The 15,323-nt window shown below is 37.2% G+C and overlaps 1 protein-coding gene across 1 annotated transcript in view; it reads left to right on the forward strand.

The window, feature by feature from the left end:
* CDH20 (cadherin 20) overlaps positions 1 to 15,323 on the forward strand; it is a 289,089-nt gene that overhangs the window by 234,617 nt on the left and 39,149 nt on the right. The window contains exons 7-8 of the mRNA XM_043978187.1: positions 5,691 to 5,878; positions 14,577 to 14,830. Coding sequence (XP_043834122.1) covers positions 5,691 to 5,878; positions 14,577 to 14,830 — 442 coding nt within the window. The remainder of the gene's footprint in view (positions 1 to 5,690; positions 5,879 to 14,576; positions 14,831 to 15,323) is intronic.

The following is a 15,323-nucleotide window of genomic DNA, read 5'->3' on the forward strand; positions in this document are numbered from 1 at the left end:
ACACATAATAATATAATACATAATATGATATGACATGACAATAATATGATGTGATATACTTTAATAATATAATATAATACATGCTATAGGCATTTAAAAGAGGGATTACAATACCAGGAAGGTATAATTTAAGTGGGGATTGAAGAATAGGAAGGTAGGCATAGGGAGGAGGTAGTTTCTATAGGATGAAGCAGTATTGAGTCAATATATCTATCAGTCAATAAACAAGTCTTTATTAAGTTCTGACAGTGTGCTGGGCATTTTTCCAGGTACTGAGTTTAAAAAAAACAGAAATGAAACAGTTCCTTCCCTCAAGGAGCATATATTCTATTATGAAAAGGACACATATATAAATGAATATATACAAAATAAAACAGGATAATTTTTAGTGGAATTAGTCAACAGGCATTTATTAAACACTGATTATGTGTTAACACTGCTAAACTCTGGGAATGCAAATATAAATAAGAAGAAAGACAGCCCCTGACCTTAAGGCAGTTACATTCTAATAGAGGAAAACACCTAAAAAGAAGGTAAGAAAGAGGGACAGAGATGTTACCTGGCACCTGGGGGAAAGAGGGATAGCATGATCGAGGGGTCCAGAGTATAGCCTGATGAGAAATGAAGAGATAGCTGGCCTGGGTGCCCCCTTTAAATGGAGATTCTGGAACAAATCACCCAATAAGAGGGAAGGAAGCTAAGGGTACTTCTAAAGTGTGAATTCCAGGGTTAAAGTGATCTTCCAGATAGCAGAATTGCATGGTGGAAGAGTGCAATAGCAACTGAGAGGCATTAGAAAAAGGCTTCAGGTTAATGATGGAACTTCAGAAGAGTTTTGAAGAAAACAAAAGATTGGATGACATGAGGAAAGAACGCATGCCAGGTAAGGGGAATCGCCAGGGCAAAACAATGTAGAGGGATGTTGTGTCTGTGTGAAAATCACCTAGAAGGTCAGCTAGATTGAACCATAGAGTACTGGAAAGGAACCTGCACATGAATGGGCAAGGTAAAGGAAAATAAATGATTCTATTTCCCATAAGGAGAGTTCACAGTCAGATAATTAGGTTGGAGATCGATTGTAGAGGACTTTAAGTGCCAGAATAAGGAATTTTGACTTGGCTTTGTAGGCAATTATAAACCTTAGAATGTATTACAACTAGGGGATAATATAATGTAAGGGCTGTTTTAGAAAGATTAATCAGAAAGCAATTTGCATGAAGGATTGGAATGAGAGGCTAGAAATTAGAAGATATGTAGAGGCCATTGGGATAGTCCAGGCATACAGTGATAAGGGCTTGGGCTAGGGAGATGGAGTGAGAAGAACAGAGAAGAGTTGACAGATCCTGTTGTCTTCTTTAACAGGCAAAAGGGGATGGGGTCAAGGGTAAGAGAGGAATTAAAGACGATTAGAATGTTTCAGACTTTGGTGAGTGGGAGAATTATGGTACCAATAATACATGTAGAAAAGTTATATAAGGGAAAATATGGTTTGGGGAAGAAAACAACGAATATAGCTTGAGATACATTGACTTTGAATGAAAGAAACTTAATATTCAAATAGAGATTTCCTGAAGACAGTTAAACATATGAACTAGGAGGGATTGACAAGAGGAAATTTAAGGGGGTAGGGGAGTCTTGGGGAGGGAACAAGCATCTATTAAGTATCTAACTATATTTCAGGCAATGTGCTAAGAGCTTTACAAATATTATCTCACAGAAATTTTCTCAAACAATGAATCTGTCAAAATCTACATTGTCTCAAAGGACTGTCAAGAATCCAAACAAACCAATGTGTGAGGCAAATGCCATAAAATTCTGAAGTAAAGGAACCTTATTATGCTGTAGTTATGCTTCAAGCGAAATCCTTTCCCTACTGGCAGGCAGTATTAAGGACTTACTATGTTCCTGGCACCGTGCTAAGAAGTGAAACAAAAATTAAGATGTTCCCTGCCCTTAAGGAGCTTCCATTCTAATGAAGGGAAGGTAACTTGCAAAAGTGGAGGATGGGAGAAGATACCCGTTTTAGGACATGGTGTTAAAGGAAAGGAAGTCAGAAGCACAGCCAGGATAAGAATGAAGGTTAGCCTGCCTGAGCCTCCCTGCAAAATAGAGGTACTGGGAGGAACTCACCAATGGGAGTTGGGGGACAAAATGGCAAAAGGGATATTACATGATAAAAAGGCTGAAAGAAAAATTGTATGTTCTAGAGAAAAGAGGCCCTAAAGTTATGAGGGATGCTTAATATGAAAACCCCAGATCAATCATCATTAAATAATTTAGAAATATTTTTGAATAAAATATAATAATGTCAATGATATTGTTGTAACAACTAATAATTATGGTAATATGATATTTATAATAAAAATTCTTCATAGATAGTACTTTAAGGTTTGCAAAGCACTTTACATTATGCAAGGTCCTAATTAGGGCAAATAGTGAAGGGTGGGAAGTAGCCACATTATTATAATTCCCACTGCAGATTTCTATTGGGCTAGAACTAAATACCATATTTTACATAATTGTAACTTTGAATAGTGAAAATTTGGATATATTTGACCATTTCACGATTCATTCTTCATGCTAATCGAAACTTATATTTGCTATCTGTCAAGGTCATGAAAATGATAAGTGTCTGAAGCCAGATTCCAATTCAGGTCTTCTGACTCCAAGTCCAGTGCCCAAGACACTTTTACCACCTGTTCTTAAAATATAGCAATAAAGTTAGTCCCTTTCCCCAACTCCAGCATCTCAAAGGGATCAAAAGATCACAGATTTAATAACAGATTTCCATGTATTCTAGTCATGCCTTCCTTTTATTCTTCTCTTGAAAGTCAAATAACTGATGGAAAGACAGAACAAAACTACAGATTATATTCCATGAAAGACAAAATGGAAATCAGCCAGAGGTTTAAGTCTATGCACTTCCCTGTGTCCTCCATATAGTAATTCCTCTCCCCTGCATTCTCAATAACTTGCAGATGTTTTATTTTTCTTCATTTTGCATAATCATTTCCTTTACTTTATCATTGCCTTGCTTTACATCATAAATTCCCTTTACTTTCTTGTTGCGGTTCAGTTATTTCAGTCGTGTCTAACTCTGTGACCGCATTTAGGATTTTCTTGGCAAAGATATTAGAACAATTTGCCATTTCCTCCTCCAGCTCATTTTACAGATGAGAAAACTGAGGTAAACAGGGTTAAGTGACTTGTCCAAAGTCACACAGCAAGTAGCTATCTGTGTCCAGATTTGAACTGTGGTCTTCCTGACTCCAGGCCCATCGCTCTATCCACTGTACCACCTAGCAGCTTCCCTTTACAATACATCATTATTATTTAATCATGATTTGCTAAAGCCAAGTTTGAGTGAACTCCACCTCCATTAATGTGATCTTCAGTTATTTCTTCTACTCTATTAACATTCTGATTTTTTATCCCATTGTTGATGGAAATCACTTTTGTTTTCTATTTTCAAAATCTATTGCTACTCACTGTAGACTATTGATAAGTGGCAAGATCATCATCCCATAGTTCACTAGTTTTTATTTAACTGAATATTATGAAGTTAAATATGTAGAAACCCTTGTGCCTCCCTCAAACTCTAAGAGACTATGTTCAAATTATATATTTACATTCATGTCAGTCAATAAACATTTATTTATTAAGTACCCATTATATGCCAGGTACCCATAACAAATGCTGGGGATACAAAGCAAGCAAAAGAAAGTCTATGCCCTCAAGGGCCACAGAATCTAAAGATATTATGAACGTGTTTGTAGGCATGGAACACAGGACTGAACATCAGGAATCCTGAGTTCTGCTTAAGGTTCCACCATCTACTGTCTGTGTAAACTTTGACCTTCCCTTCCCTGGGTTTATGCTGCTTCATCTCTAAAATGAGAGGGTTGGACAAAACAACATCAAAAGTTCCTTTCAGCTCTAAAAATATATAAATTGACAAGATATATATGTAGCTCTTACTAGTATAAGGCATGATGCTTCAGTGTTTTCCCAAACAGGTATTGTTTCACAACAACTCATTAATCAACTTCTTCTAAAGTGGTAGAATCACAAAGCCAGGCACCTGTTGACACATCACAACCAGCCTCCTTCTGGCTCTGATTTGGCATGACAGCCCAAATTCTCTTTATAAAGGGCAATGTGTGGTTTTGGTGCTGCCAGGTTTCCCAAAGCTGTCTGAAAATAAGAGTTTCTCTTTTCAAGCTTTGTTGTGATTTTGGAAATCTTAGGAGAGAGTCCACATTCTTAGTAAAATGTGGTTGTATATTTTTCTTCATTATTTAGTTGTGACTAGCTAAATAATGAGGATTGTTAACAATTTAGCTTCCTGGCAGCCAAACATTTTGACAAAGATAGATATTCATGGGCCTATAAACAAACCAAGGCAGATTGGGATCTATATCATGATAGAGAAAAGGATAGCATTACCTTGATGGTAGATGAAGTCAATGCTAGCAGGGTGCTACCAGCTAATCCCCTTATAATGACAAGCAGAGTTCTGTATTCAATGTTTTGCACAGACCTGATCCTGGAACACAGAGAAAAAAATACCAGAGACTTGTTCCAAGGATAGGCACCTTTATTATGGTGTGATTGAATCAGTGGTTCCATTTACATTCTATTTACCCTGACCTTTTGTTGATTCTACTGATCCAGAATTTTATTTTATTTTATTTTTTGCGGGGCAATGAGGATTAAGTGACTTGCCCAGGGTCACACAACTAGTGTCAAGTATCTGAGGCCAGATCTGAACTCAGGGTCTCCTGAATCCAGGGCCAGTCTTTTATCCACTGAGCCACCTAGCGGCCCCCACATTCTTTTTACATGCCTCACCTGGAACTTGGGGAAACTCATTCCTTATTGTTATTACTCCAGCATACATGACTTACATGCCATTTAGCACTGGAAGAGAGGTCCCATTCACCAGCATGCAAGGCCCACTGTCCTACCCAAAGAGAGATGTAGGCGTGAGTGATGTCTAAAGAGCAAACAAGTGGTTACTTTTTAAGATGTATTTTATACTTCTCTCGAAAGCAGTTAATGAATTAGTTGATGATGTATTGGCAAAGCTGTTGGGGAAGATACTAAAGTTCAATGGAAGGGAGTAAAAGACTGGCACATGAAGATAATTCTTCCTAGGCCAAAAACATTCTTTGTGCCTTAAAAGGGGTGAAGGACACTCACTGGAATACAAACTCTTTTCTCTCCTTCTCTGCCCTGCTGCCACAGCAAATTTATTTTGGATGGATTTTGTACATCTCATTTTTACAGATCTCAGGTGCTTTGATTTGCTGGTAAGACTTACAGAATGTTAAAGATAAAAGGGACATTGGAGATGATTAAGTCCAAATCCATCATTTTATAAATGAGGAGCTGTGGCCCAAAGAATCGAAGACACATAGCTACTGAGGTACTCTGATAAACTCTGATTCAGGCAACAGCTCCTTGAAGGTCAACCCAAAGCAACAAATGAGAAAACCTATGGGAAGTGTTTCACAAACCTTAAAACACTATGTAAATGTTAACTGGGGAAACCAGGAGACTTACACTTTATGCTCACCAGCCCACCCTACAGGAAAACATTGTGGCTTATGACTGCTGGGTTGCTCTACATAATCGTGTATTTTCATAATGACATGGTCAACATTCTCCCTTTCCACTTCTCTTTACAGAGCACTACCAGATGAGTGTGTTGGAATCAGCTCCAGTTAGTTCGACAGTGGGACGTGTATTTGCCAAAGATCTGGATGAAGGAATCAATGCAGAAATGAAGTACACCATTGTGGATGGAGATGGTCTGGATACCTTTGACATCAACACAGATCCAAGTTTCCAAGTTGGCATCATAACAGTTAGGAAGGTAGCATATATTCTCCTATTCACTTTTTTACCTGTGGAAATATATGAACGGGTGATCATTATTATTCACCTTTATATAGTGTTCTATAGTCTATAGTAGGTAATAATGGTAATATGAAGGAATAAATGAATGAACATGAACTGAGTGAGATTATGTTACCAAAGCTCTTTCTATTAGGGCAAAAAAATTTTTTCCACTCCTTTCCGACATGCAGAAATTGGCTGTGTCCTCATTTTACACAGAGGGTACTAGGTCATTAGAAAAGTATATAAATATGTCATTTCTCCATCCTAATTTCCCAATTCACTCTTTATCCATTTAAAAAAATCTTTGCCGCTTAATTATCCAATGATGTGAATGATTTGATCAATATTTGCACTTGAATAGCACACATTTTTTACTCTAGTGTACCATAAATAACAATAAAGTGAGCCATAAAATTATTTATGCATCAATAAATAATATGCAGGGGATTTTTAATTGCTACTTGAAGATCCATAAATGCTAATGAGACTTGAAGAAGCTTTATCAAACATGACTGTTGAAGTGATTGTTAGCTCTAGGTAGGATATCTCTGAGCCCAAGAAGCATGGTTCTGAATACAGGCTATGAACTCAAGCTAGAATTCTCTTCTTTTTCAATTTCTCATTTGATTAGCTAGGAAAATATATTCTTAATTTTAAAACACAGCAAATTAATGTTCAGGAGAGGAATAGGTATTCGACCTGTGATTTCATCAGCATATTAAAGCCAGTTGAAGAAATTCCTTTGCCAGTGCAAGTCAGCACCTTCCTCTCCACTTATGGTCTCAGGGAGCTTTGAGTGACTTGCCCAGAAAAGCTCAGTCAGCATATATCAAGTCTAGGTGAAACTTGAACCAAGATCTTTAGGCCAGCTTTCTATTCACTTTGCCACACTACTTCTAAAAACTCTTTATTGTCAAATATTTTGAAGGGTATGTAAATTTCTTTCCAAAGGGTTTGAGCTACATAAAGAATCTTGCATTAGAAGTAGAGCTATAACTAGACCAGGGTGGTCAGAAGTTGTCCCCACAGTGCTGCACTAGAAGGAGCATTGACTTTATTTAACAGTCCTGCAGGAGTTTCTGATTCATGAAATCCTGGGATCTTTCCTCACCTTCAAATGGATATGTCCTTGTGATGCTTTTTTTGTACTTCTTCCTCCCTCCCTCCCACTCCAAGTGAAAAAAAAAAAGGTTAGTTATGGTTCTGTTTAGAAGATAATAAGAATTAGCTGAACTTGTATAGTTATATAGCAGAGAAGAATTGAGTAATTAAGAGAGAAACAATCAGACAGATATACAGACAGACTATGATGGAGCCAATTAGAGCAAAAGTTGGCTCATCCAACTTTCTATCAGCTAGAAATGGCTGTTAAGCAGCCTGACATTTATATTTATACTGTGATAATTGGTGTTCAAAATGATGATACTGAGGTTTTGCAAGACCCTAAAATACCTTTTGCATCATCAAAGAAATGTTGAGTACAATTTTAGTATCAGGATATTTTATTATATTCTAATTCTTTTAAAATTGGTAATGCATGTCTGGTACTATAAAGTAATTAGACTCTTTTTCATTTGTGACTTGTAGAATCCGCTTCATTACCGTATAATCACACCTCATATATGGCAACTCTCAGTTAATTAAAACATTTAATTAATGTGGTGAAGTGGATAGAGAGCTGGCCTATGAATCAGGGAGACCTGGGTTCAAGACCTGCCTCTCCCACATACTGGCTGTGTGACCCTAGGTAAGTCAATTAACCTCTCTGTGCCCCCAAGCAACTCTCTAATACTGTAAGTTGCAGAGAGGTGCCAATTTGCATCAGTAGTAGGAGAAGTGCTCACTAGGAATTTGGTATACTAATGATATCACAGGTCAGGTGCAAAGAAACAATCAAATAACTTCCTGAAAAAATCTTACCAGATGAGACTGAAAGTTTCCTTCATTTGCCAATTAGTAATTTTAAAAATTCATTTGATGCATTTAAAATTCTAACTTATCTTTTAAAAGTAATAGACCTGAGTAAATGCCTTTCAAAGAAAACTTATAGAAGAGGTAGTGAAGAAAGTAGTGGTCACAGACCACTTTGTCAAGAGGGTGTCATTGAGATGGAGACCAATGTCATCACTTTTGTGACAGGCTTACTTGCCACACTGGCACATAAGCAGAATGCTATAGATGTTATTTACCTAGATTTTAGCCCAGGATTTGGCAAAGTTTCATGATATTATTTTAGAAAAGTTGAAGAACTTTTACCTCATTGTTGTTGTGCAGTCATTTCAGTCATGTCTAATTCTTTGTGACCCTATTTGGAGTTTTCTTAGCAAAGATACTGAGTGGTTTGCCATTTCCTTCTCCATGTCATTTTACAGATGGGGAAACAGGGTTAGGTGACTTGCCAAAGGTCTCATAGCTAGTAAATGTCTGAGGTCTGATTTAAACTCAGGTCTTCCTGACTCCAGGCCCAGCACTCTGTGCACCATGGTGCCACCTAGCTGTCCACTATGACCTTAGCATTAGTGCACTTAAGTATATTAAGAAAAACATTAAGAAATTGTTGAGAAGCCAGACAGAACGAGCAGTTAGTAATGGTTAGAATGGACATCTCCAGTAGAGTATTCCAAACATCTGGAGATGATTATGTAATTTTAAAAGGAATCAAAGATTTTGACCTGAAAGAGATCTTAGAATTGAGCAAGTCCAATTCTTTCATGTTACAGATGAAGAAATGATGAGGTAAGGTGACCAAGATCACACAGTGCTGGAATTGGAACTCGGGTCTTCTGATTCTCAATACTGCACTCCTAGATAAGATGTGACAGGGTTGAAAAATCTAGAGGACACATAGCTAGAAAGAACAGCCAACATCTTGAACACCAGAGCAAAACTGTGAAAAGACCTCAAAAGAACAAGACAATGGACTGAATCTAATAAATGAGTGTAACTGGTCTTTAAAATTGGGTTCAAAAAATTAACATAATAGGGAAGTATTGCTAGAATTCTGCTTTTTCCCTGGATGGTAGAATTAGGAACAATGGATGGACATAGCAAATACATCTGATAAACGGAAATAGTTCTGACCCTTAGAGCTTCCCAAAAGTTGGATGCATTGCCTGTCTTCAACCTACGGCTGAATGATCCCTTCTTAGGGTATTCTGCAGTGGGTATTTTTTTTCAAGTTATAGGATAGTCTGGAGAGTTTCTGAGGTCCCTTCCAACTCTGATATTGTGTAATTCTCTAATAAACTAATATTATCCCTTCCATCAAAATATCATAAAATAGCTTAAGCCTCAAAATATTTTAAAAAATACATCACCCTAGAGCTGAAAGAAGCCCTAAATGGTAATCTTTTTGAACCTCTTCCTTCCAAGCAACATAATATCAACATCAGACAAGGCAATGGATTATCTATTTTTGAGATCTCATGGGACTTCATCTTTATTTTGACAAAACACATATCAAATTTGTCAAGGTGATTTTCAATTCTTTTCCTGTAGTTTGAGGTTTTGTCACTCCATCCTAACTTGATTTCTTTGTAAAACCTGTTGACCATAACCCCAATTTCACTATGTAAGTCACAAATAACATTTTAGATAATACTGAACACAGAGCTTTCCCCTTTGGGACAAAAATCCTGCTACCTATGCCAGGCCATATCTTCCTACCTTGTTATGAAGAAAATAACATGCATGAGAGCCAAAAGCCTTCCTGAAACACAGATCCAATTTTTTCCCACTGGTCTCTGAAGGTCATCACTCTTCCAAAATAAGAAAATCAATTGCTCTTATTAGATTGCCTCTTCTTTATAAAGTCACACTTATTCCTGCCGGTGACTTTATACTTATTTTGTTGTGTGAATTATCAATTAACTGATTGATTAACAATCCAACATATTACAAATAACCAAAGTTAAGTAGTCACCAGTATCATTTCAAGGCACAACTTTTTGGCCTTGATTTTTTTTGTTTTGGTTTTTTTGGGTTATTTTTTTTTTTGGTGAGGCAATTGGGGTTAAGTGACTTGCCTGGGGTCACACAGCTAGTAAGTGTCAAGTGTCTGAGGTCAGATTTGAACTCAGGTTCTCCTGACTCCAGGGCTGATACTCTATCCACTGTGCCACCTAGCTGCCCCTTTGGCCTTGGTTTTAAGAAAAGGGTAGCTTTTCTCCAAATTTCAACCATTTCTTTATAGAAACATAGCTATAAAATATTTTTACTAGAAGCGACTTCAGAGATCATCTAGTCACACATACATACACACACACACAATTTAATATACAAGAAAACTGAGGCCAGGGATGGACATGATTTCCTTTAGAAATATAAATATTTTAAGCAGGTTACTTTCTTCTCACATGGAGAACCGGAGGTAAAAGTTGGAAGGAATAAGTCTGCCTTATTCAAAAACCATGAGGAATGGACAAGATGTTTTTTGTATTACTTATATAATCATCATAATTTATTATAGTAACAATAATATTTCAATTAATATTAATGTTTTTATTTAGGACTTTACCATTTCCAAAGTGTTTTCACATAAATTATCCCATTCAACACCCACAAAAAAAAATCTATGTTATAGGCATGGTGCACATTATTTCTATTTTATCCATTTTACTGATAGGCAAATTGAAGGTTCTGTGAAGTCAGGGGGTCACACATGATCTCATTAAAAAGGTTGAGATTTTAATCCAGCTCTATTTATTATGTTTGTTGTCATTATTCTAAATATCTACTTCATTCTAGCTAAATGATTTGCATCTATTTCAAAATGAAATTTTTGGACCTAAATGATACACATTGAACTTTTCAACTTAAAAATAATTCACTGTATTTCTTCCTAGTCTTGATTTTACTTTTTAGATTGTTCTACCTTGTTACCTTACTAGGAGGCAGAGTGGTATAGTAGACAGAGCAATGTACCTGGAGCCAAGATGAGCTGAGTTCAAATTTTTACATCATCTAATTAGCTTGATGACCTTGGATAAGGAACTCAATCTCTCTGTGCCTCAGTTTATTCATCTGTAAAATGAGAGGGTTGAATTCAATGATCTGTAAAGTTATGATCCTAAGTTTATGATCCTAAGTTTAATTTAACTCAACTAGGATTTACCAAGCCCCTAATATGTGCTAGGTCCTGGGGTTGCAAAAAAAAAATTTACCTTGCCTTCAAGGATGTTATACGCTACACAGGGGGAAATAACATGTACACAAAATATGTGTAATTTAGATGAGGATGAAGACTAACAATTGGGGAGATTCAGAAGTGTCTCATGTAGAAGGTGAAACTTGACCCAATATTTGAATGGACCCAGAGCTTCCAAGAGATGGAGATGAGAAGAGTAGGCCAGGCATGGTGGACAAGTTGTGCAAAGATATAAAGATGAAAAAAAATACACATTCATTTGGGAGATTCTCATTTGCACAGAGAGAGGTTTTTTGAGAGTGTGTGAGGATGATAAAGCTCAGTCATCAAGAATCTGTGATTTTGAGTTGTCTAAAAATTATAGTATTAGAGAGTTATCTAGTGCTCAGAGAGATTAAATGCCTTTCCCCGATCACATAGCTAATAAGAGTCAGAGGTAAGATTAGAATCCAGGTATTTATGAATTCAAGTAAAGCATTCTATTCATTATACCATTCTCGCTCACTATAAGGTATAGTAGCATAACAAAAAGATATAAAACCACATTTGAAAAGTAGGTGTGTGTATGCGCATAACATGCATATATACATATATATATGAATATATATGCGTTTGTGTATGGATATATGACATATATACACACATACATGTCATAAAGTTTCATGAAGGCTTCCCTTGTTAAGAGGCATCGGGTAATGGAAAGAGCAATGGACCTACAATTAGTCAATCAGCATGCACTTATTAGAATACCTACTATGCTCCAGGCACTGTACTAAGCTCTGAGAATACAAAGCCAAAAACAATCCCCATCCTCAAGGAATGCACAGTCTAATGGGGGAGACAATATACAAACAAATACGTACAAACCAGAGATAGACAGAATGAACTGGATATAATCAACAGAAGGAAAGCATTAGCTTTAAGAGAGATTTAAAAAAAATTCTCATAGAAGGCAAAATTTAGTGGGGACTTGAAGGAAGCCAGGCCAGGAGACAGAGCTTAGGAGGGATGAGCTGACTTCAAATCCCACCAGGGATTCTGAATAGCCAGATTCAGTCATTTTTCAGTCATGTCTAACTCTTACCCCACTGGGGGTTTTCTTGGCAAAGACACCAGAGTTATTTGCCATTTCCCTCATAGCTTATTTTACGGATTGAGGAATTAAGGCAAACAGGGTTAAGTGATGTTCCTAGGGTCACATGGCTATTAAGTTTCTAAAGCCGATTTGAACTCAGGAACAGGAGTCTTCATGACTGCAGGCCTGGCATTCTCAACTGTACCACCTAGCCACCATACTTAGCTAGATGGACCTGGGTCAATCACTGGACCTCTCTGTGCTTCCTTTGTAAAATGAGAGAATAGTATATGACTGCTTATAAGGTCTCTCCCAGCTCTAAAGTTATGATAATAACAAGACACAAGTTTTCTGCTTTGTGGCTTAGGCAATTTTTGAAAATCTCAACCGTGTGGAGAATATCCATTCTGAAATTTCTGCTAGGCTAATTTCCCATGGATGCTATCAACAGAGCTCCAATGCATGTTTAGATATCCATTCCTTTCTCTGATTCAGTGAAGGAGGATTTCTCACTTGGAGCAAAACTGTTTGGCGGCCCACGGAGCAGAGGTAGTGACACTGTCAACAATAGCACTCTCTGCAAACGGCAGCCCCAACAGACAGTCTACCCAAGGATATTCTGTGTAGAAAGGATCATATGTCACATCACAATTGTTCTAGCCACACTCATGCAAATGAGTAAAGCTTTCATTAATTACTCCCCTCTTGAATTCAGAGAATAGACAGAGTGTTGTGACAAACTGATCTTAACCAGCTGTAGTGCATGGGTGACTTAACCCTGCCCCCCCCCCCCCCCCCCCCCCCCCCCGCCCAAGGTAATAATTCCTTTGTTTAAACAAATCCTAGGTGAGGTTCACTTTTTTTAAGCAGGGCAATTTCTCAAGTGACACATTGTTTTCAACAAGTAAAATATCCATTCAGAATTTTCTGCTGGGCTGATTTTCCACAGCTTTCCTCAACAATATCAGCAAGTATTTAAGTATTTTTTTTCTTCTCACAACTGTCGGGCTGGAAGAAATTGAGTCATCAGCACTTTACCTCCTGACATTTAAGCTATCATATAATTGCTTTGATATCCACTATAATTATTTTACAGGATTTAATTTCATAAAAGATTTGCATGGTGGTTGTTTTCTGGAATAATTACCATTTCAATCTTTTTTAAGAGACTTTTCCCTTCCCATTTTTGTCAGTTTGAAAAAACATGAAATGGATTATTGTTCAAAAATAAACGTCATTTATGATTTTCTCCTCCCCAGAAAAACTTTATTTCTTTAGAAATAATAGATCTCAGTTGTAGAGTTAACTATACAAATGAGGAAGAAAAAAGGTACTTTGCATAAAAGAATCATTTTGAAGACTCAAAGTAGATTTGTTATCCTGTGCAAGGGGGGGGGGGGCGGGGAGAGAGACAGGAGACCTGGGTTCTCATTTCAGCTCTTCCACCATCTGCTGTAGATTTTGGTTGGCCCAATCAGCTTCATCAGGCTTCAGTTTTCTCATCTGTGAAATGAGGGGATTGAAGATCATCTCAAAGGTGCCTTCCAGATCTAACACTCTGTGTATTTAAATGTTAATAAATGTTAACCTGTTGATGTCCTGGCATTCATATGAGGTAGTGCTATAAAATCTCAGTATCTCCTCTTTCTCATATGGAGAAACTGAATCAAAGAATGTTGAAAATGGGTCTTCTATCAAATGAGAGGCTAGACTAGGTGGCCTTCCAGATTCCTCCATCTCTAAGTCTGTGCTGATATGATACCCTTTGATAGATATGATATGATGAGCCCACAACAGATTTGATATTGGAATTCTTATATTAACACAACACCATGTGTTTTAACAACTACAAAGATAAGCATAAAAAGGTTTACCTAATGTATTTTTTAAAATAATAAATATTTTTATTTATAGTTTTGAGTTCCAATTTTTATTCCTCCTTCCCTCCCTCTCCTCCCCATCCCTGACTCGTAAGCAATCACATATGGCTTATATATGTTCAGTTATGCAAAACATTACCATATTAATCATTTTGTACAAGAAAACTTGAATAAAAGAAAAAAATGAAAGAAAGTGAAAAATAGATACTTCAGTCTATGTTCAATCCATATCAGTTCTTTCTTTGGAGGGAGATAGTACGTTTCAATAATCCTTTGAGATTGTCTTAGATCATTGTATTGTTGAGAATAGTTAAATTGGTAAGCCATTTTGATGGGTAGTAAGCCCAGTACCTGCCTTCTTCCCTACCTTTCCTACCAAAGGTACCAGGAATACACCTAAGCTCAAACTTTGGAACAAAGAATGGCAAGAGAAGATAGATATATTATTTTACTTTGTAGATCTGTTGCCAAAAGAGAGGCTCTTTTTGATCAACCATCATTATAGACAGCCCATTAGATGCCTGCGTATGTTCAAGTGGTTAATTGAGTGTCCCTTGTAATCCCTTTTCAGCCACTGAGTTTTGAAAGCAAGAAAAGCTACACCTTGAAAGTAGAGGGAGCCAATCCCCACCTGGAAGTTCGCTTTCTGAACCTAGGCCCTTTCCAAGACACCACCACAGTGCACATCAGCGTGGAGGATGTAGATGAGCCCCCTGTATTTGATCCTGGCTTTTATTTTGTGGAGGTGCCTGAAGATGTGGAGATTGGAACCACCATACAGATCATTTCTGCCAAGGACCCAGATGTGACCAACAACTCAATCAGGTTTTTCCGCAGATTTCATCCTCTTCCCATATCCTGGAATCTGCCCCTTTCTTGTATGTACTGAGCATAAACACTTCTTCCCACCTCTTCCCTTTCCCTTTTTACTCCTTCTCCATTTCCTTTTTCTCATTTCTTCTGTTTAAAACCATATGGCTCTATATCATCTTGGAAACTCACATGTATACCATATCCATCCTCAACAAACAATTCAAGTATGCAGCTGTCATCCAACAGGACAGGGCACATTTCCACTTGGGCTTCACCCTAGTAAATCTATGACCATTGGGAAGTTCATCCTTCTTACCAAGATACTCCTTATAAGAGGCAATATGAGCATGAAGGAAGCAAAAGAACACAGGATTTGGAGTTAGAAGAAGTGGGCTTCAACCCTAGTTTATGAGCTGCATGGTTCTGAGTTTCACTATTATTGTTTTCCCATTTATTATTAGTATTATTTTTTTTTCGAGGCAATGGGGTTTAAGTGACTTACCCA

The sequence above is a fragment of the Dromiciops gliroides genome, chromosome 1 (assembly GCF_019393635.1).
Source record: "Dromiciops gliroides isolate mDroGli1 chromosome 1, mDroGli1.pri, whole genome shotgun sequence".
Taxonomy (NCBI): Eukaryota; Metazoa; Chordata; class Mammalia; order Microbiotheria; family Microbiotheriidae; genus Dromiciops; species Dromiciops gliroides.